Below are 24037 nucleotides of genomic sequence, written 5' to 3'. Positions count from 1 at the left end.
TGTCAGATCTGCAGCCGACATGGGTCCGTTGGTTAGCTGGGTGTCTAACTCCGGCTGGCACTCAAGGTAGTTTCCTCACTGAGTCATCTCTAAAACAGACACTGATGAACACGTTTCTGCCAAAGTGTTCTCCCTTTTCCACGGTATACTCTCACTCTCTCTCTCTCTCCCTCCCTCCCTCCCTCCCTTCCTCTCTCACTCTCTTTCTCTGTGTGTGTGTGTGTGTGTGTCTGGGGCCTGTCTTTGGTTTATGGTCTCAGAGTGTCTTGATAAAGAGCAGTCTGAGGCTGTTGTGTTAGTCTATAGTGAAGGCACTGAAGCGGGGCAGCAGGTTATGGCTGCTATAGACCATAGACCACCATAAAGAGTTCTCAACACAGATACAGCTCCTGCCATAAATGCCTGAACGTGCTGTCAGGGTGCATTAGTGAGCAAAAAGACACGCACGCACACACACACACACACACACTTCACAAACGTAGACCTTCCATTCTGCGGGTCACCTTAAGAGATGCTGCCAACACAGCCATTAGAGACCAATGCAGCATTGGTCCTTTTCCTTTATGTTCACTAGCAGACTCCAGCTGGGCTCTTATTTATGTACCGATGGACTGTTAGGCAGCCATGGACCTGCGTCTGTCATCACTGAGTCGAACCTTACTGTTCATTGTTTCCAGGAATGTGATGTATTTGTGCAATAGGCTGGACTGCACCACGGTTCAACTCATGACACACATGGGCACATACACATGCTAAGACTGTCACATGGATGTGTAAACCGACTAAAGAGATTTTGAAGAGACATGACACTTCATGATACCTCATGACACTGATGTCGTCAGATTAATGACACTTCCTTTGACGTTTCGTCACTGTCACATCATATAGTGTTAAAGTGTGAGGTCACCGCTTGGTCTTAAAATGTCCACGGTCTCCGGAAGATGACACTTTTTTGGTATGAACTGTTTAATTAACCCCTGTAACCAGGCAACAGAGGAAGACATTCCCTGACCACACGGAAAGCTGTAGTACTTATTGAAATGGAAGTTTTATTTTGTGTTTAGTGAAACAAGGCACCTCAATATGTTGTCTTGTATGTGAGCTACAGGAGGGCTAAGAGCCTCCTGGCCTATGGCTTTGGTTCCGAACAGAAGTGTGAATGACTTATCTCGGATAAGCCTAGCCCATGTGTGCTATAATGAGATTGGTGCTAAAGAAACCTGACGCTGTGTTAACACTGATGTTAAACAGTTTTTCTGTTGACTTTTGCAGCTGCTGTTTTGACATTCAATCATATACACATATATAGACACACAGAAACATGAGACTACTCACAAGTGTTGTCTGTTCTGCAAGCACTGACATACACATATAGACATTAGCAAAATGACGTGAAAGCTAAGGGATGCTGGCTTTGTACCTGAGCATTTAGAGATGAATAAAATGACATTTTAAGATGCCGGATATTCATAGAAAGGTGACATTTGTTGTTAAGGGCAGTGCAGCAGTAGTTAAGGACTTCCAGTCACCTAACACACACCGTGTCTCATTCTCTCACCCTGTCATACTCTCTCTTTGCATCTCTCTCAGAACCCATTACGTCATCCAAGAGATACATTCAAAACAAGGCCTGAAATTGTTTGGACAGTATAAAGAACTGCGGCTTGATGTTGTTTTGGGTGTATACTCATAAATGTTGATTGATGTTGTTGTTTGGCTTGTTTTTCGTGCTCAGATCGTATGAGACATTGCCCTTTCTGATCTACACAGCCTGGCCAAACATTGTGTTTCTTCGATTTTGTTGTGAGGTTTTTTTTTTTTTTTTTCTTTGTTCGCCTCTTGGCACAAAGCTGAAACATGAGCTGTTTAGCTCAGTGTGTGAAGAGATTAATTAATATATGAACAGCAAAGCATAATAAGAAACACTGAAACTGAACACAGGCATCGTGGGACAGCTGATCACAGATGCTGGTGTTGCAATGGCTCCATTGTTTATGAGGCACAATAGGTTGCAGTTCTCCCTTCCAAAAAAGTATCGGTTGTTCTGTTTTACTGTTGATATATTTGTACTTATAGCTGATCTGTCACCGCTCTAGCATTCACTATATTCAGCTGTGAATCACTCACCACATATTCAGAACTTCATGCAGTTTTTAAACGAATAAGTACATTAACTTCATTTGCCCCTGTAATATTGTTATAAAGAAATATGAAAGACAAATGAGAAATGTGATAGATTGAAAAATGTACATCAATGAATATAACTGTCACTTCAAGATTCGATAAAAGATGTAATTGTTTTTTAGGTTGGGTCTCACTAAGATAGGACAACCATAAATATTTTGTGCCGTTCCATGTTTGACTTTTTTTTGTGCCGTTCCATGTTTCTTTAAGAATTGAAAATACTTGAGGGTGTGCTCATTTTTGTGACTGGATGCATGGCTAAAGGTGTGTATGTTAAATTTGCCTCTCATAGCGAGTTGAGTTGTGAAAAAAGACTAACTAATGAACATGAATAGGCAGGTTATAATCTGCCCTAATCTCTCTGCCCTGTGGAGGGGCATAAAGCCTCACAGACGCTCTCTTTACTGCCTCCCAGCACCTTCTGGAAGTGGAGCATTTTAGAGGGGGCTATAAAAATAGCTCAACACCCTGAAGGTCCCGTCCACAATTGCCCCTACTCACCCTCACTCATAAACTTCCTTTGAATTCAACTATACCCCCCCCCCCCCAACCCCCTTTTACTCTTTCTTACTTCTTCCTGCCCCATCCCCCTTTTCCTCTTCTTTTTTTTTTTTTTTTTTACGGCCGGTTTCTGTCTGTGCTTAGGCCCCTGGCACGGTGGGATTGGCACTAATCAGGGTTATTGTGTTTGTCTGCGGTGGTATTCCCTGCCTGTTATCTGGGCTCTTACGTAACTGCCGGTGTCTGAATGCAGCACAAATCAAGAGGCCAAATCAGAGCGCAGAGCCGGGGAGGAGGGGCAGAGCCGTGACATGGCACTATGAGCACAAGAGATATCGTGAATGAGGGTACCCCTTACTCTCTCTGCTTCTTCTGCGTTTTTCTCAGCCTCTCTGACGTTTCACGCATCAAGCTCATGAATAGGTCGGCCTTTACTTTGGTGCAAATTCATGTCCTGTAAAGCTATTTTTTTTTTTTCCCTTAAAAGCAGATATGGTCCTCAGTGCATGTTAGTGTTTCATGTTAGAACTCAAACAGGGCAGTGTCTGACACCACACACCACCTACCTCCACATCATCTCCCCACTGCTGTGATGTTGATATAGTGCTTTAGTTTCCTATAGCTCTCTGTAAACATTAACGCGTGTGTAGCACACTGTCCTGAACACCTTGTTACTTAAGGTTCTTGGAGCAAGGCTGTAAAATGGCACAGAGACCTGTGGCCTGGTTTGTATAGATCTAAACGTTTTCTCACTCCTGTTCACATCACATAACAGTGCAGGCCTTTTTATAGCACGCAATAGAAGATTTAACTGGAGGGATCTTTTTCCAAACCAGAAACTGAAACAACAAAAAATGCAAGCTCTCATGTTTAAAAAAAATCTTGACTCCCCATTGTAAAATTGTGTTTGGTGATATTTCTCAGAGAAAGAGACATAAAGAAATACAGAAGAAGAGAGAGATGGGGAGTAAGGTAATACTGGTCAGGAATGTGGGTCCTGCACTTTGGTAGGGGTTGTCTTATCAGCAAGAGTAAACAGCATGGGTACTGTATTCACACACGCACACTTGCAGTCGGGGTCTGGACATTGTTAGCCAGACACCTTGATGCAAATAGTGTGTCACCCTATATTTTAACTAATGAATTATCCACAAATGTCAGTCATTTCATCATTTTAGGAGAGAGGGATGTAGAGGGCACCAGTTTGTAGACATGGTGGACATCATAGTTTCTTTTAGAATAAGATCAGACTAGCTCTGAACCCATTCCACAGGTTTACCTCTGTTGCCCAACACCCCTGTTGTTTGGCCTTATCTTGAAAGAGGCAATTATTTCTGCCTCAACATTAAACTTTTCTCAAACATTTTGAGCAGGTCATAAAAGGGAACATGAACATGTACAGAACAATGTGCACTTAGGTGGAAGAACACCTTTAATTAGCCAAATTGCTTGAGTTATTATGTGCAGTTACTGTGGCTTGCGGTGCCTGTCTTTCTGAAACTGAGGCCTTGTCGCCTGTAGGGTTGAATCATTCATTTGACTCACTTTATTGTGGAAACTATCAGCTGTGCTGTTTCAGGGAAATCGCACCTCGCCATGAGTGCGGTTGTGTAATGCTGGCGAACAAGGTGGGAACCCCTTTGTATGATGTCAGATGAGAAAGGCAGGGGAGCGAATCGGTGTCAGAGAGTGGGTCATTGAGAGGTGAGCCTGCCTGCTTCCGCGGGTTCAAGAAAAGTTCAGTCGCATAGCATTAGGCAAATTAGCGAGACAGCGACGGGCAAAGGAAAAAAAGAGGAGAGAGAAGTGAGCGATGAGAGAACGAGAGAGGGGGCAAATTAGTTTAGAAGGAGGAGCCCAAGTGGCGGTTGAGAAGGAATTATCCGTCATCGGAGAAAAAATTATTCTTATTTCACACTGATATGCCAACATTTTCAGAAAATACATGCAAACGTGACGCTGTATTTATACTAGCTGCAATCAAATTTCTCAAGAGTGTTCGGTAGCTGTTTCAACACCATATCGTTTTCGTATCCTGATTCTGTTTTGGTGAAGCTGCTCAAGAGTTAAAATAGGGGCGGAGCTATGTGAGAGAGAGAGAGAGAGAGAGAGAGAGAGAGAGAGAACGCGAGCGAGCGCTGGGGGAGGGGTGGAGGTAGGTGGGGCTTAAGCACAGCTGCTGGCTCTTGTCACCATTCTCGTACCGTGAGAGCGACAAGGATTTGTGGCAAGATATCTCTGCTCTTGGTGAATGTAACGAAACCACAGTTGGACGACAGATTAATACGAAACGGAGGGATAAAATCAAGGGACAAAATACATACATGGAGGAATATGTAGTCCTGTAGCTGCATACGGTGTACGTTGAAGGCTGCTCACACATTACGAGACGTCACTAACGGCGGTAAAAACTGTTTAAAGCGCAGACCGTCTAACCTTAGCAGAGACGAACTGGACAATCCTTTACATCCCTTGGGTGCGAACTGGAAGGATTTTTTTCATAAGGAATACTCAGCGAACGAGAAATTACTCTGATTTGCTGTGCATCGATGAGATGAACATACGTTTGTATTTGATTTTGGATATTCCTTGTGCTTTCATGTACATGTAAGAGTTGCATGAGTTGATATTTTGCATGCTGTTGGTTCGATCAGTTCTTGAACAGGGTAAGGACATAAACATTTGACGAGGACATCTTTTCTCAGAAGTTGTTAAGCAACTGTCGTATTCTCACCACTTCGATTGGAACTCCTGTCGTTGTCTTTTCAACATAATGATAACACTTCAGTCAACTGCGTTTCATAGTCCCATGTTTTCCGTGACTATTTTGAGGAATAATTTCTTCAGCTTGTATTTTGCCACTCATTGACGAATCTACATTCCTCGTTCCCAAGACGACTCCTTGAATTTTGTCCTCTTAGTTTTACAGCCCTTTTCTGGTATATTGACCCTGTTTTGGACGTTGATATCTTCTCAGTGTGGACTCCTATGCTTCATCTCTGCTGTTATAAGAGGTCGTAGTACGGATTCTCATTGCACGGCCTCGCCGAAGTGCACGCATTTCTTACCCCCATACTGAAAAAAGAGTCTCTCTGAGCGCGTTTACTTTATATTTATTAAATAAAACGTATGATGTACGAGAGCGTGGACGTTGTGGGCTTGAATCCCAGCCCAAACCCGTTTTTAATGATGGATTACTACAACCAGAGCAGAGGATGCCTCATTCCGGAGAAAGGACTCGTTCCCGGGGCGCCGCATCCATACAGCACGTCCATTAGAAACCAACACTGGAGCGGTTCCAATCATTGTAAGTGGCTTTTCGGCTTCTTCGAAACTCTTTTCTGCTTGTTGTTAAATCGATGCGAGTGTTATTGTGCTTATTTTACAGAAGAGGTGTTGCGTAGGGAAAATGCCAGTCGTGCTATTGAAGTTTTCCGCTGTATTTTCAGAGTGGGGGAGAGCAGTTGTGTGTGAATAACCGCGATTGGTTAGGCATTGTGGAATATCCCGAAGAATTCATCCTCCTGCTTGACCCACTTTCTGAGAGTCTCCATATAATCCGTGTGTTTTCAACCTCAGTTATGAGTACTTTAAATGAACTTTTATTGGCCGAGCCTAACACTTGGTTTAAAGGTTGTATGAAAACTGTGTAACGTCATCACGGGTATATAAATATTCACGGAATAAAGCCAGTCTCTAAATCCATGCCAAATGTAATTAGATCAAGCCGGACAGCAAAGTCCTTGCTGGCTTGGATTTGGACTGTTGTAATAATCTGCATCGCGCCGTACTTTTGCTCACGTTCCGAGCTAGTCGTGAATTACGGTTGTTCAGTCATGTTGTGATAATGGTTCAGTAAAGATTTTGCATTGTTGGACCATTATTCAAAGTTAATTTCACATTCACGTTAAGTGAAGTGGCTGTGGGTTTTTTTGTAGCCGTTTCATTGGGTGAGTTTGCCGGGTGAAAATACGTACTTAGCCTATTCGAAATTAATTGCGCATCAGTCATAAAAATATTCTACTTATTCTGTTGATGGTATGATATTCTTATATTATTTGAATTTGTATATTTTCTGGGGGTTTTTGTGGTAATCATATTCCTATTGCCGCATTTAAAACTAAATAGAGGCTCTGGGTGACTGTTGGTTATATTTCATGTTTGTAATGTTTAGCGTGAACGTTGCTCTTTGCAGTTTTGTCCCTGATCACAGGGTGTGCGTAAAGGTCGCGCTCAGGCATGCCAGGTCACGGATTCCATGACCTTCGGCATATGGACAGAGATGTAAACAGCGCGACTGGCACAGTAAACCAAGCGCTCGACATATTTAAGGATTGATTAGGGTTCTCATGTGCAGTAGATATTTCCAGTAGCCTATATTATGCAGAGGACCTTGTCTGATCATTATACATTTTCCATACGATTCCTTGTGAAATCATTACTCTAGTGTATAGCGCAGCTTTTAAATCCCTTTAATTGTGAATTAGAAGTTGAATAATCAAGGCTTTGAAAGAGGCTCTTTGAACTTTCAGCTGCTCTGAAGCCTTCTGACTTTATCATAACACAGGTTCAAATACACAACCCCCAATGTTCTTAAGCGCCAATCCATGCTATTAGAACAAACAAGAGCCTGAATGTGCAGTGTGCTTCACTGACATTTTTATTAAGCAGAAGACTCTTTGTGGGGGGGGGGGGGGGGTCGAATTTTCATTGGGGTCGCATACTTTGATAGGGAGGGTGGGGGAATATCCCAATTTTCTCCTCCCTTTGTTTTGCATATGAGTGAGACTGAGGGAAAGCAAGACAACTGCTCTTCTGTGAATGGTCCCAACTGATTTGTTATTCTAAGAAAAGCTGGAGCCTTTCAAGTACATTCCTCAACAGTTTTAGTCGCTCTGTAGAATGTATTTATCACAAAATCATTACCATTGCCCCCTGTTAAATATGGCTCCATGACTCTTGCTCAACATGTATGTTCTACACAAAGCGGAAGGACAGTGCAGCATCAAAGTGGGCAACATAATATCTTCTTTCCAGTTGTAACTTTCTTATTGTAGTCTGTGTAAATGCTAGGTTAATTCATTGGGTGGATGGTTTAAAAGTCTAATCCTGCACAGGTGAAATTTGTGGTAGTCATCAGGTAGTATTTAGTTTGCTGTGTAGAAAAAGGGGGTGAGCCCTGAGTGGTCCCGTCAGGGTTTTCTCGTCAGATGGTTGCCCGCGTCAGGTCCTGGTAGGGGTCGATAGCGATCAAATCCACTTGATCTTTGATAGCAGGCTCCTCAGCTCTGATGTGGGAGTCCCCAAAGTGATTACAAGCTCCAGCATGAAGGAATGCACTCCCTCTCACTCACATGACAGTCACACACATATACACACACTTGGCTTTCTCTCTCTTTTTCCCACAGAGAAGACGTAGACAGAGTAGACAGTCTCACACATACGCACGGTATCTCTCTCTTTCTCTCTCTCTTTCTCTTTCTTTCTCTTTATTTCTCTGCGTTGGGCAGAATTTTACATCCATCTGCCTGCCTTCATCCTTCCTGTCATTTACGTGTTTGTGCACAAATATGCAAATGTATTTACTGCACACCCTTACTGAGTTGTAACAAAAGGTTATAATCAGCGTTCTCTGGCTAAAAGTTGTATTTCTAATTTCCAGAACATTACTCTTGTAGACAGGCATCAACAAAGTGCCCCCCCCCCCCCCCCCCCTTCTCTTCATTTCTGTCCTGACCACCATTCCAAATGCCTTACTGCCTCTAATGGCCTGGACTGAAGGGTTTTGTTTCTGGGATCCTAATCTGACTCATGTGGTATTTAAGTGCGGAAGTATTTTCTGCTGGATAGAAATACTCTGCTGAACAGATGGCATTTTATTGTTTGCCCTACTAAGTACAATTATAGTGGAAGCTTGCGTTTGTGTGTGTGTGTGTGTGTGTGTTTTGGGACCAGGAAGAAAGTTCCAGGCGACTGATGGTGTGTAAAGGGGTGTGGGATTCTACGGTTGACGTGTGCTTGTGTATGTGGGTGCGTATGTGTGAGCATACTTGTGCGTAGTAGCAGACAGCATAACAAGACTTTCAGTAATTGTCTCTTCTGTTATTATGGCATGTGGGACTCACGTACTGCTCTGATTAAGATGAGAAACTAGAAAGGAATGCGTGTGTTCGCGCGCGCACGTGTGTGTGTGTGTGTGTCTGTCCATGCATGCATGCACACGCAACCTATAGAAGAGGAAGAAACTCTGGCGGCCTTTCTCTGATGTTCACTCTGGCAGCGTGCTGAAGCACTTATCCCAACCTTAAACGTGCTGTTTAAAACAGCAGCCTATGCTGCCCAAATAAACCAAAGCTGCATTTGTATGTTTAAACTCACCAGGATGCCCGACGCTTACTACAGACTAGCCGCGGCATGAACAAAGAGCGATTACTCACTTCTCTGCAAACTTATCTGGTAATGAGTGATTCAGTCAGTTTTACCACACCGTTCCCTAACCGTACTTCACTGGCCCAGTGTCTTTGCCTGGCAGTCTCACACAGTAGTCTTTTTACCTGTGTTTGTGAAACAGCAGGGGTAATGTGAGTTCAGCTCCATTACCTGAGAAGAGCTGCAGAGCAAGATTTTCACAAAGCCAAAAAAACCACAGCTCCGTCAACATGTTCACGCCCTCACCACTTCAATCACACACCCAATTAACTAATAAAAAGGAAAGCTCACGACTGTCTCTGATGTCACAGATCAGGGGTTACTGAGGACAGCAGGGTTCTCCTGATCGTGCTGCCCCTGTTGGGATGACCTATAATAATGTCAGATGGTAGTGCGTCAGCGTGTAGGGCTGCAGTTTGGACATGTGGAACACAGAGTTAGCCCGAAGCTGCTCCCGAGCTCTGTGGTCGTTTTGATGTTATAAACACAGCCTGGATCTGAAGACGGCATCACTTTTAGTGTGTAAGGGTGTGTGGAAAGCTGTCAGTCTCTTTATCTGTGTCGTTTGAACACACACACACACACTCACACACACACACACACACACACACACACACACTCACACTCACACTCAGAGAGCTCTTTAGTCACACTGCTCAGTGCTTTGTGTTTGCTGTGGAATAAACCCAGGGCGTTGGTCAGTGGCTTTGCTGCAGAGGAAATAGAGTTTGACACTGAAGCGACACAGAAAGGCCAAACTGACTGTGTGGAGGCTATTCTGAAGAGCTGGCCAATGAGAGGCAGCCACTGAGCTCTTTCACCCTGCCATTGATTAACTGTCGTTCAGAAGAGATCAGGGACATCACACACACACACACCGACAATAGACTTTAATCTCACTATCAGTGATTGTGTTCTCACTGCCACAGATGCACAGTACACACACACACACACACACAGGGATAAAGGAATGGTAAAGGGTTTCCCTTGTGTAAAATATTCATAGGCTGTTCATTGCAATCAGTGCTGCCATGAGGAGGCAGTGAGGTGAGACTTGTCTGAGATAATGCCTGGTTTCTGTAATCACTCCTTTATTCATCTCTCTCTCTCTCACATACACTCATCTTCTCTCTCTGTCATCCTTTTCTCTCTGCCTCACTGGCTCTGCCGTCAATACCTATCCTCTGAGTCTGTATCCGTCCTTCCAGCTCGCTCTCCCTCACCGTCCTCACACCATTCTGTCTCTTTCAGTTTATTTCAGCCGTCCCGTCCTCAGATGGAAGTTTGAGCGAAAAAATAGGTTTTTGTGCTTGAGTGAGAATCCAGGTCTTTTTCTCTTTCTTTCACCCTCTTTAGTTAAATACTGTAGAGAAGAGGAGAGATTGTTTTTCTCTGCCCGGTGTGTTTTCGGTGGAAGAGTACACCTTCATCACGGGTCTGAATGCCACAGATCTATAGCACTTCATTTTACAGTCTTCCTCCACTCTTCTCTCCTGACATTTTCAACTGCTTCCTTTGTTGTTCTTCTGCGTAATGTTAAGCGCTCCTAAAAAAAACAAACAACAACTGTTGACGACGTTAGCGACACGCGGGTGAAAGGATTGTATTTAAGTTTAAGAGCTGGTTCTCATTTCCCCTCTGTTTTCATCGACTCTGTTTTTAATAGATTTTTTTTTTTTTTTGTTCCCCGGTCTTTTGCTCTTTAAGTGTCAAATAAAGAACGAGAGGCGATGATTGTGTGTTTAAACTGAGATGTGACTTAAATGTCGTGACTTCATGGAATCACAGACAGGAAACGGTCATGTTGCTAGGTGCCCCTGTCTGTGACTGGTGTTAAAATGTCTCCAATGAATGTACTGACCATCTCTGCTTAACACAAAGTGTATGTCACACACTCATTAACATTTTCTGGATTTGAATATTTGTTGGGTTTTTTTTTTTTTTTTTTTTTTTTTGCTGTATTGTGTTTTGTTTGCTTTCTTTTTGTCTACATACCCTCTGCACAGGTCAAATTTATTGGAGACTTGTTAAATTATTATTGCTGAGGACCCCAGACTTTTACATAAACACAGCCTCCACCCACATGTATCTGTAACTTCCTGTGATCAGAAATATCTTTTACTGTCCTTTGAATTGATTAACCCTGTTATACAGCAACATCTAAAGCTGGGTCTCTGTGTATGAGAGAAAACGTGTGTGTGGTACTGCACTTGAGAGAGAATGTGTGTGTATTACTACACATGAGAGAGAACGTGTGTGTGTGTGTTACTACACATGAGAGAGAACGTGTGTGTGTGTGTGTGTGTGTTACTACACATGAGAGAGAACGTGTGTGTTACTACACATGAGAGAGAACGTGTGTGTATGTGTGTTACTACACATGAGAGCAAGTGTGTGTGTGTGTGTGTGTGTATTACCATGAGTGTGACTTTAATGATTGTTAGGCACTGTGATAAAAATGCTCTCATTAGAAGCAGCTACATGTACTTTTTTGCCGTACACACTCTAAATGGTAAATGCTTGATTTAGAAATAGCTCTCTGAGTGTTGAATCATCTGAGATTGATGAGAAAATGAAAGGCTTGGCTCTGAACGGGCAGATCCTCTCCAGATAATTGAGTTTGTGCTAGACTGATGATCTGTATGCCATTGCCTTTTGGGTCCAGCTCTGCACAGCTCAGGCACACAAATATAGCCAGCCTGGCCAAGCCCAGCAGCTGATCCAGACTCTCAGTGGCTTAAATCACAGCCGTGTGCCGGAAATGAGCTGCGTCATCCCTCTTCTATAAAACAAATCACACTGAAAACAAGAGGAGAAATTATGTATATGTGTGTGTGTGTGTTAGGAAGGAGATGTTGATGGATAAAGTGAGAAATGCTAATTGCTAAAGAGGGAAAGAGAACTGGATTCTAAAGACGAGAGTGGGAGGCACAGAGGAATTCCCCTTTCATGTGTCCAGTAGGACAAGAGCTCCTTCGTACATCATCACGAGAAAGAGCAGCCAAGTGCGTTTCCCTAGGATTGTTATACAAAGGAAGGAGATGTTGCCTTACACACACACACACACGCACACATGCACATATCCGGACTGTTCTGTTAATAGCTTTGAAAATGGAACAGAGGTACAACCTCATTACATATACGGTAGACTTTAGTGGCTGTGTGTGTGTGATAAGTATATGTTGTTTAATGAAGGTCTAAATGTGCTCTCATGTGATTTAGAATTGTCTTCCCCCTGTGTCCTGTGTGAATAAGATCATAAATGAAATAGAGCACTCCTCCTTTCCCCTAAGGGTGTGGGACTTTTCTCTCTCTCTCTCTCTCTCTCTCTCTCTCTCTTTTCTACCTGCTTTGGCTCCGAGTCTTAGGGCCTTGCTTTGGAGAGGCAGCAGAGCTGAAAGACAGGGTGGGGGGGGGGAGAGAGATGCATTGATCAGGGGAGGGTTACAGGCCCATTCCTTTGTTCATTTAAAGTACCTCGCCGCGAAAGAGGGAAGAATAAAGAGGAAAGAGGTGACGAGGAGAGAAAAAGAGACGCGTCATTGTCCTCTCCCGGGTGACAGCACAGCGGTGAAGACTGTGTTTGGCTGTGCCGCTGCTTTTCCTCTCAGGAGCGAATTTGCATAAGCGCTGACTAACCGTAGCTCCGTCGCTTCTTCCAGGTGAGCGAAACAGAGTCCAGGTGCTGGCACGCCGAGAAAGAGAAACACACCACACAGAAGACTTGTTTTGAATTCGACCTCACTGAAACGAGTTCCCTTACGTGCTTTTCCAGCCGCATTGTGATTTGCATGTTGCTGTGTTTTGTTTTAACCAGTGATTTATACAGGAGCGCTGGGAGAGGCTTACCGTTCCCCGTCTCAGCTGCAAGTTCAGCTCAGAATAATTCACAGGTCAGACACCCGACAGCCTAGATCAATTAAGACACAGGATATCCCCTCGCAGAGCAAAGGGCATGAGAGCAGATTTCTCCCACTTGTGGTTGGAGAAATGTGCAGAGGGCGCGAGGCAGGCAAATGTATAGGTGAAGAGAGACAGAGAGAGACAAGCGGACAGCGTCAGACAGTGCTGGTGAAGAGACTTGAATAAGGAAAGACATGAAGAGAGAAACGGTTGCGGGGAGAGGGCGAGACACAGTACTGGGATTGACTGGCCTGTTGGTTTTGAGCTGGCCTGTGTGTTTGTGTGATAGAGGGAAGGTTGGCTGAGTTCCAGCTCTCTGAACAGACTGGTAGCCAAATTGGTTCTGGTACACAATGACCTATATCCGTGTCCCATTTAGCTTGTTACTGTGCAGGCATGTGTGTTCATCTCTTTGCCACACAAACACACACACACACACACACACACACACACGCATATAAGGAGATCAAGCTTAATGATCTTTAACAGTTCTGTTTTCCTTCTGGCTTGTTTTACTCACCTGTCCATCAGTGACGCTCTATGTGGAGCCTCAGCGTCTCAGCACGATCTGCTGACATTTTTTATCCTGTTTAAACTCTCCCCCTCTCTCGTTGTGCTTAGTGAGAACACTTTACTATTTCCATTACCGTAAAGTGTCCTAGTGGATAATATTCAAACACACATGTTCTGGTCGTTTTTTTTAATTCTTTAATGGGTTGTTTATTCCGCCGTCGCTGTGTAATGCACGTCCCCCACAGATGTCATGGGTCACTATAGCGGTAGGTAATTACTGTGTGGGCCACATGGTTGTGGTACACGCATCCTCTGTGTGTGTATGTGTATGTGTGTGTGTGTGTGTGTGTGTGTGTGTGTGTGTGTGTGATCATCTAAACCAGCATGACCATAATCAGGACTATATTCACTGTAAAAGATGCTAACTGCACTATTGTGTTAGGAGATGTGCACATGTAAGTGTGTACTTACATGTGAAGGATTTACTCTCATTTTTAATTTATGAAGAGAACTTCAGCAGGGGACACTGAGGGAATCCTGTCCACTTATGCCGGCTGGGGAAGGGAGGTGCATGGGAATGTGCTGAGACTGTGTGTGTGTGTGTGTGTGTGTGTGTGTGTGTGTGTGCGTGCACGCGTGCGTCATCTTCAAATCCTGCTGGCTTGATTGAAGGTATTGGGTATTGAAGCTCCTTGCAGGACCTTTGACCTTCTGAGCCTGGCCCATTTGATCTACTTCCCCAGAGAGAGCTCACTCATCATATTTCTACACACACACACACGCACGCACATCCAGCTCACTCTTCCCACAGTCTCACTCTCACTGTCTTTGAATCTCTTGTGTGAGTGCGAAGTTGCTGAACTGCTTGCAGCATTTGTATAACTTCAATAATACAAAAGAATTAAGCTGAACTGTGGAGAAACCACTTGGCATGATGTCCAAACCTGAATGCTCATGTGAATGTGTGTGCGTGTGTTTACATTTTGTGTGAGTCATATTTGACTTTGTTCACAATTGCTCTCTGTATGGAGGCCTGCATGTGTTTGTGGAGGGGGTGTGTGTGTGTGTGTGTGTGAGTTCAAGGTCTACTTGACCTATCATACGACAGGATGTGAACCCCTAGTGTGTACTTAAGTCCCTGGGGAGAGTTAAAGCCCTGAGATCTGAACAGGAAATGAGTGTCTGCTGAAGGTAGATCCTGTCTGATTCTTTCACACATACACCTCACGCATTCTCCAATCCATTCACTTTTTCCATTGCCATTTCTTTATGATTTGAATGTGCATGCATGCGGTATGATTGGTTGAGGTGAGTTGTTGAGCGTTTCACACTGTCCTGGCCAGGAAGATGATGGGAAATGTAGTGTAGATGTGTCCAACTGAGAGGAGAGAGCACTCAAATGGGGCCAGTGCTGCTAGCCAGTGATTACTCTAACTGGGCCAACTGGGAAGTCTGGAGAGAGAGGGAGAGAGAGGAATGTGAAGGGGGGGGGCCTTAGAGGGGGAGGAAAGAGAGAGACAAAGAATGAGAGGAAGAGTAAGGAATGTCAAAGGTGAATAGACTGAACAGGAGGAGAACAGAGAGAAGAGCAAAGACGTAAACGGAGGATAAAATGAGCATGCACGTGTGTATTTGCGTGTGCACGTGTGTACAGACGCACATGTGCACATATGGACACACATGCACACGCTCTCATATTCACTTAATCTGCTCTGTTCGCCGTCTGGCTATTTGAGGTATGCTGGCTGTCTGTTTGGGTGCAGCAAGGTCATTTGAACTCCGTAATGGCCCACTGACCGACTCTTAAATAGGCTTCCGTCCTCCCAACCAAGCCCCTATCAGGCCGGCTTCTGTCTGGACTGAACCTGCCTCCACATATTTTTTAAATATTCATCCCCCCCCTCTCTCTGACTTAGTGTTGTGTTTTTTGTTTTTTTTTTCTTTCCCCGTCTGTCTGTGACTCAAACGCTGACCTGGTTGCAGGAACCAGGATGATGAAAGTTCCAGTAACCAGGTCTTTAAGACACAAAGCAAATATCAGCACTGATATTTCTATTTCTCATTTATCGTCTCTTTTGTAAAAGTTGGTAGGAGATGAAAAGGGTGACTCGCTGCTTGGAAAGGTGCGAGTTGCATGACTTCACGTAACCGGACGTGTGTGAGGGGTGTGTGTAATTTCTCAGAGAACTGTGATTCACGTGGTATTGGCAGCGTTTGCATTTTTAATATCCAGCTGTGTAATTTTTTTTTGTTTGCCCCCCCCCCCCCCCAATTCTTACCCAGTCTCCATAGTGAATACGAATGACCTTAAAATACGAATGTGTTTTGATGAGTGGATCTCTGAAAATGTATGTGGAGATAATACTTTTGATGTTCCCAGAGGTGGCGTGTTTTGGCATCAAATTCATGGACACACTCTCTCTTTTTTCCACAAACATACATACGCATACTGCACCCAGTGACCTCTAACAATGAGGGTGGAGAGCTGGGGCGCCCCCTCCCAACGCTCCCTCTCCGGGTTTGCTAGAGCAAGAGAGGAGAAATATAGCAATGCAAAAACTTGTTGTTGTGGCTCTTTTACCTCAACATAGAGGCCAAGTTGCTCCCCGAGTATATGTGTATGTGTGTTAGCGAATGCTATTTAATTGGGTATAAGCAGGAACAATTGGAAAGCCAGGCGCATTGAGGGACGCAATGTGTATAGACTGCAATAACGGAGGGGTGGAAGGTAGAGAGAAAGAGGGAGTATAGAGAGACTTGATTCAAGCCAGAAGAGGGTGATAAAACGCCTCTGGTTCTCTTCGCTTACTCTCGTCTTAAAGCCAGGAGGAGTGAATCACCTCCTCTCCTACAGTCTGCTACACTGAACAATCATCCCCCCTTCCTGCAGAGGAGTCTGTCACGCACATACAGACACACACACACACACACACACACACACACACACACACACACACACACACACACACATACACGCTTCCCTCACCTCGCCCCCAGGCAATGAAAATTTAAAATGTACGTTAACACAGTCAAAACCACTTCAGAGTCATGTGAGGTTGTTTGTTTAACTCAGCTACCCCAAATCAAATATGCCTTTGCAAAGACGAAGTTTATTGTTCGTCAGACGCTATTTTGCTTGGCGTCCGCATGCGTTCGTGCATAGACTTTTCAGACGCTGCATCGAGATACATAAATGATGGTGAATTAAAGTGGCCGATGAACTATTTATAGTGAAGCTGGCGGCTGCAGTAATAATTCATGCCCCGTGTGCCTTATATGTAACTTAATGCATCTGAGACCTGAAGCTAAGATTAGAGAGCTCCTCCAGCCCCTAAGACCTTCACCTTATGTTTCATATGGACATGCCAAGGGCAATTTATGTCCATCCCAAAGAAGAGGAAAAAAATCTGTTCTTTTTTTTCTTTTCGTGCAAGGAAGAGCTTGGTGAAATGATTGCTGCAATGCTGATGACCTGTTTTACTGATACACTGATGTTCATGTGAAATGGACTGTTACATGGAGACGGTGAGCAGAAAAATGACTGTTTGACATTGCTTTGGAAATATCCACTGTGCGCTGGAGGTTTGCAGAGAAAGAGAATGTCCTCACATAAAACCCGCTCTGTACGTTCGGCCGCGTGCCTCACCGCGCGTGCGTGTCCGAGCGCTCATCATACATGAATGTTTTGTGAAATTCACAGCTGGAGTGTCTGCATCCCCATTTTGAAAATATGCGTGTGGAAAAGGGGCAGAGCTGAGCTGGGCTTTCACTGATTTACATCAGCTTTCACGCCCCATTACTATTTCAACACCAACTCTGAGAGTGACCGTGAAACACCGGCTACATGCGCACAGATGCAGATTACGTCTGTGTCTGCATGTTTGTGTGTGTGTGGAAGCAAACTGACGCAGGCAGGAGATTGTAAAAACACTCTGTAAACAAACTGGGATAATAGCAACATCATGGGCATCCATATGCAGGTGTGTGTGTGTGTGTGTGTGTGTCTGTGTGTGCGCGTGTATGCATACATGTTTTTGTGTGTGCGTGTGTGTGTGCACGCGTGTATGCGTGCGTTTTTTGTGTGTGTGTGAGAGAGAGAGAGACAGACAAACAGGAGGCACATGGGGGTAGGGAATCTCTTAATCCCTTCCCTCTCTGTTGGAAAACCCACCTTACCAGACAGAGAGAGAGTGAAAGAGGGACTGGAATAGACAGCTAAAGAGAAGGAAACAGAGTTGTTTTCACCGTGTTCAGCATCAGTTAGCTAACAGGCCAGAGATGTTTTGTGTGTGTGTGTGTACTGAACACACACTTTACTCCTGCATTTTGACCAGAGCAGACTCAATGCTCAGGTGACTCCTTTCAGAAATGAAAGCTGAATTGTGCATCAGTCAACGTTTTTCAAGCTGTCTCACATCTGACCAGCCAACTGTTTCCAGTCACACAGCAGTCATGAGTCCTTTCTGTGGCCAGAGACTGTGTGTGTGTGTTTGAGCTCTGATGCTGTACTAATGACTGAGCTGGTCAGGACAGGGGATTGGTATGGCTGATATGGGCTGCTGCTTGTCTGGGTGATTTGTGCTAATGGCTGTCGCAGAGCAGACCTCTAACTACTGACTGTTTCCTTCTATCCCTCTCACCCACTCACTCACACACACAACACACAACAGACACACACACAAAGAATGTTTAGAGAGCTCTGTCTGTGGAAGAGACAGTGTGTAATCTAATAGAAACAGGAGAGACTGGTAAGTCGGGAGTGGACACACCAGAGAGCAGTGACCCTCCCTACAGGCCAGTTGAGATGTCTCTAACGTATTTAAGCCCCTCTTAACCAATGCCCAAATCTGATTAATACCCGTCCCAGCTGGACCTTCCAGGGCTCTGTGGCTTTGGTAATAAGAGCTAAATGAGACTCACCCAGGCCTGAACCCAGCAATGACGGAGAGAAAGAGAGACACTCGGCAGGGAAAAGAGAAAAGAATGACCGAAATGGAGAAATAAAGAATGGACCAAATTTCCCTGAAAGGCAGAGAAAGGGGATGGGTGAGGCCGGCGGAGAGAGAAAGAGAGGGACTTAAACTGCTGGACGTGTTTGGTAAATGGAAGCTAAAGGGGGGTATAACCCAGACCTGAACCCATAAACCAGCTTTAGAGAAGAAGGAGAACTGGGCTGGACGTGAGGAAATTCATTACCTCTCTCTCTCTCTTTTCTGTCATAGCCATGTGGATCTCACTCAGCTGCTTGCATATTAATGAGAGAGAAATGGGGATGCACTTAAGGAGATCTCTTGTTTTCGCTTTCATTCATTGTTCTCATTTGTCTGACTCCTAGTCTTTTATCTCCTTAATCTGCGCAATAAGGATTTGTGCGTCTGTACCTGTAAAGTGCATTAAACCATTAAGATGTTTTGGAACTGGACAAACAGACTCACACTCACCTTATTTTTCAAAAGTTGTCTTGGAATGTAATTGTGTCTGTCTAGACAGTGTAAAGTTATTACATTCTCCCAGATGGCATGACTCTCTGTTCCCGGCTCTCTCTCTTTCTGTCCGTCCTCTCTCTTTCTTTCTTTCTTTCTTTCTTTCTTTCTTTCTGTCTTTCTGTCTTTCTGTCTTTCTTTCTGTCTTTCTTTCTTTCCCCCTCTCTCTTTATCCCTCTCTGTCTCTTTTGCTCTTTCACTCACTCTCCCTGTCACTGCGGGGTACAAAAGCTGGTCAGGAGTCTGCCCTCTATCCCCATATATGGCATGTTTACTTATGTTTTTGTGTCTGTGGAGTTATTTCTCTGGGTTTTCACTTTATTCATTGTGATGTGGAGTGTGTTCTGTTTGCAGCTGTATGTGTGGAACTATACTGTGTATGTGCACGCTCATTCAAGAACTGTACATGTGCATTTGTAGCTCTGTGTGTGTCTGTGTCTGTGTGTGTGTGTGTTATTTAGTGAAGGTAGTTTTAATGAGGATGAATAGTTCCGCCAGACCTTTAATAATCTCAGCGGGTAATCATTCTACATCGTAGAGGGGAGCTGGAGAAGGAAAAGAAAGAGGGAGAGAAAGAGAAAACAAGAAAAGAGAAAGCAGGAAAGTGATAGTCTGGTTGTTATTGCTAATGAGAAATAATATGGTGTGTTATGTAAGTGTGCTCAATTTAAGCTTAATTTGGTTGACATGGCTTCAGTGAATGCCAAGCTAATGGCATGGCAAACAACTGTTACAAACAGTAATTCTCTCTGTCTCTCTCTCTTTCTCTCTCTCTCTCTCTCTCTCTCCTCCTGATAAAGTGGGTGCTCTGAGTGCATTTGTCCTTCTGCCTGTCTTTTCGCTTGTCGTTACTGCCTCGCTCGCTCTCTGATGAATGTTGTTTGTGAGTGTGGATGAGTGTATAACCTGCTTCTAATCTTGTCTTCCATTCTGTTTCTAAAAAGCCGCTCCAGAGAACCAATAAAGATACCATCTTTACCGGCATGGAATCAGTTGCAGCTTCACCTGTACTGTATTTGAATCCAGATGGCTTTCATGGGAGTTTACAGGCTTTAATGGGCCTTTTACAGGCTTTTATAGAGGTGTCCCAGTGTTTGAGCTGCTGCCAGTTCTGCTCCGCCAGTGTCTCCGCTTCGCCTTCATGTCCCCACAGGCTCCAGAAGACAGCCCCCCGCACCCCCCACAAAAGAGCACCTTTTTAAAGGTCCTCTCCCCCATGCCAAGGGGCTGTGTGTGGTTAACAGACACCAAACTGAATGCGCCTTAGTGTGCATTTGTGTAGTATGATTCTGTGGTAGATAAGCTTGCACTGGTGCTTCAGTGAGATGGGAAGTGGTAGTCTGATGTAGAGCTGCTGGGGCTAGATTATCATTGTCAGGGTTATCCTGTTAGAGGAGAGGAAAGCATGGGATATTAGACATCCCTGAACAGTGTGACATTTCCATATGTGTTTATCTCTTCTCTTTCACTCTGTAATTTTCTTTTACTTTTTTTTTTTTTGTTGTTGTTTGCATTTCTCGCTGATTCACCATTTGTAGTTATCTGGCTATTTCTATTCTGACTGCAGAACTGCTGAAGCTAATAAACCCAAGTAGTCTCTGTTGCACAGAGACAGACAAGCAAGAACATGCAGAGAGACAGAAGGAGAGAGAGAGAGAGAGGGAAGACGACAAGGAGAAAAAGAGAAGGGAAGGGAGATGGCAGGATAAGGAGAGAGGAATATGGGTCTCTTTCTCATGTACTCTTTCTGAGGGTCACACGAAAAGTTTTAACATCCATGCGCCTATGAGTGTGCTAGCCCCATGTTTCTCCCATGTTTCTTTGCTGAACGGTATTGTGCCTCTGTGTGTGTGTGCGTGTGTGTGTGCGCGTGTGTGTGTTTGTGTGTGCGTGTTGTGTATTGTGAGCACGCGCATGCACGTTCTCTGTTCCTGTGTCAGTGTGTATGACGTGTGTTGATGTACCCAGAGGGCCTTGGCTGCACTGGGGTGTAAATAAGAGTTCTAATTTTAACTCCACGCTCACGAGTTGAACTGCCCGACGCTACCACTCAAACATACATTCCATGTGACCACGCAGACAGACCCCTGTGCCCCACACACACACTCTCATGCATACACCGCATGACTCAAAATTCACAACCAGCAGACGTGCGGCAGAAAGAGGAACACACACTTTGCTACATTCCTTACACCGCAGCACAAGCACATGCTCGCACACACACACACACACACACACACACACACGGCAAATGAGGACACCGTACCTCAGCGTGCGCGCGTGCGCTTGTGTAAATGATTGTGTTGTCTTGGCTGACATTAACGTGGCTGTTGCAGGGGCAGTTCTGTGGTGATGGGATGGTGTGTTTTTTTTTCTTTTTTTTCCCTGTGTTTATTTTGCTTGATTATGTATGAGTGTTCCGCATGGTTACAAAACACCAGCCTCTGGCTTTAGAATGCAATTTTCTATCCACATGTTGCACAGCCCCTATTTTTGGCCCTCAGAGGCTTCTGTATGTGCAGTCCGTTGAGTGCCTGTGTGCAGCTGTGCCGATAGTGTTCAGGAGGTTTGCTCAGTACCCAGGGAATCTTTTAGCTTTGTGCTATAGAAGCAAGGAGGCATGGCAGACTTGAGACATCATGGATGTAATGACAATGAGATGCCTGGGAACTGGCTCCAGTACCTCACCAAAGATAGATGAACACGTTTCATTAAAAATGATTCGTTTCAGTTCCTATTTGTGCCCCAAAATAATCCCTTTGCATGTGGTACGTTACCTTACGTTGAAAGAAAGTGTCAGAAAGTTTACGTTTTTGTGTGTGAACCTGCAAGTAGAAGCAGTTTGGGTTATCCCATAGTTAGTTAGTAAAGTAATAACTGGTAAGTAAACTGCTAAACCTGTCATGGGATAACAATATCAAGAATGTGACATCACCCTGTACACAGTCAGAACTGTATTTTTCCATTGCAGACCAAGATTTGCTTGAAATTCAGATTTTGTCCTAAATCACAATGCCACTGAAACACTGATGGTTTTGAAGGCTTGCGTGATTGAATTTCTTATTTTTATGTGTGTTATGTTTTTGTGTTTGTACTGAAACAATAGGCTACCCACCCATACTCACAGTCCTGTGAAGGCTGCTGTAGGTTACTGCTCTACTTAAATACTTGATGAGAGTTTTCCATCAGCAGTTTCTGCAGTAGCCTCTTAGCACTCAGATTTAAATTTTAAGAAATGAAGCACATTTGGACCTAGGACCAAAGGCATTATAAGTTAACACAGCACGTCACTGTTGGCAACACGCAAACACACACACTCATATATATATATATATATATATATATACATATATATATATAAAACACACACACACACACACAGTACTGTCCATGTGTGTAATGTGCTGTACTGTTTTTCCTGATGGAGAGGCAGTTCCTCTCCTGTAGTTCATTGAGTGTGTGTAAGGCTTTGATCTGGGCTTTTATTCTCTCTGTGGCGGTCTCACCGCACAGCATGGAGCTAACTCCCTTTCAATGCCAGAATCTGTTGCAGCTCGTCAGTATTAAATTTATGTGATGCAAATGTGCTCTTATTTCCAGGTGTGACGAAATTTGGAGAATTCCAAACTTTATATGACATTTGAAGACCGGATTCTGTGTGTGTTGTGCGATTTGACCTGACTAGTCTCTCTCTCTCTCTCTCTCTCTCTCTCTCTCTCTCTACTACAGCTATAGAAACTCAGAGCACAAGTTCGGAGGAGATCGTTCCGAGCCCCCCATCTCCGCCCCCTCCCCCGCGTGTCTATAAGCCCTGCTTTGTGTGTCAGGACAAGTCGTCAGGGTACCACTATGGCGTCAGCGCCTGCGAGGGCTGCAAGGTGAGCTCCAGAAGCACTTAAACACTTTCCCAGACTCTTCTCTTCACCTCCTTCACACAACAGCGTCTCAGAGCCAACAAATCCCCCGTAAACCCCCGACCACTTAGCGCACGGCCTTTAACCACACTTCTCTCCCCCCCAAGAGTTATTCTGCAGTTTTCTCCAAGCTATTGGATCTTTCACGCACTCCAACATGGTGTGATAATAGATTGCACAGTACAAAATCAGTGTGAGGAAAAGAGTGTTAAGCTGGTACTGTGTGGAGCAGGTCAGGGAGGCGAGGAGTGCAGGCGTGTACGGCTGCTTCTAATCTGACAGTTATAGCTTTTGTCGCGTATGTAGGTTAAATGGTACGAGGGGAGGGGACTCAGGGCCGGTCCTCTTACGAACGGACCTTTAGGAGGAATAACCTGCAGTAGCCAGGGAAGTAGCTAGAGAAACTATGGGAAAGACTCGACAGTATGTAGGACATTGTGGAGCGAGAGTTGGATTATTTATGAGTAAAGCGGAGTGAGAATGATCTAGACTTGTGCGAGTCACTTCAGCAGCCGGGCTGTTGTAGTTTCAGAGCCGTCAAAACCGCACGCGCATCTGCTGGTTGCCGCCCCCTGTTGGGCATTGATGGAACTGTACGTTTTTTTTGAGAAGACTTGGCCTATTTGAAGCTTTAGAAGCCTAGTTCAGGCAGATCTGCCTCAATAATTAAAGACTCGAAGGCAGATAAAGGTATATACACAGTCTCTGGGGATTGGGGTAAGTTTGGGGTTATCACTGCCCTTGCATCTATATCTACAAAGCTCTCCCTGCGGGGTAGAGCTGGACCCAAACTGTGAAGAGACAGCCATAGGAGTGTGTTTGTTGCTGAAATGAAGGCTTGCGTTCTCTTTTCCTCCCACACATACACTCACTTACACATTAAATTTGCATGCTCTGTCTCAGCTCATATGTATGCCTCGTATTGCTGCCAGGCGTGCATTTGCCGTTTGAAGACTTTTATTTATTTTTTTTTGTCACAGGGTTTACAAGGACCTCTATTCTCTGCCTTTCTGTCTTTCTCTCTCATGCTCGTTCTCTCAGGAGAGGGGGGTGGCATTGCTAAAATAAAACTTATTGGGTAATTGAGAGATACACAGTGTAATGAAAGCA

The 24037-nt window shown here is 44.5% G+C and overlaps 1 protein-coding gene across 2 annotated transcripts in view; it reads left to right on the top strand.

The window, feature by feature from the left end:
* Window positions 1-24037, top strand: part of raraa (retinoic acid receptor, alpha a) — a 66565-nt gene that overhangs the window by 32251 nt on the left and 10277 nt on the right. Inside the window, exons 1-2 of one of the 2 annotated variants that reach the window (XM_030773901.1) lie at window positions 5815-5992; window positions 22743-22891. In XM_030773901.1, the coding sequence (XP_030629761.1) occupies window positions 5815-5992; window positions 22743-22891 (327 nt within the window). Of the gene's footprint in view, window positions 1-5814; window positions 5993-22742; window positions 22892-24037 lie in introns of those variants that run through there. The other variant, XM_030773902.1, reaches the window with a different exon arrangement.

This window comes from Chanos chanos, chromosome 5 (assembly GCF_902362185.1).
Source record: "Chanos chanos chromosome 5, fChaCha1.1, whole genome shotgun sequence".
In the NCBI taxonomy this organism is placed as follows: domain Eukaryota; kingdom Metazoa; phylum Chordata; class Actinopteri; order Gonorynchiformes; family Chanidae; genus Chanos; species Chanos chanos.
This window is presented reverse-complemented; position numbering and strand designations above follow the sequence as displayed.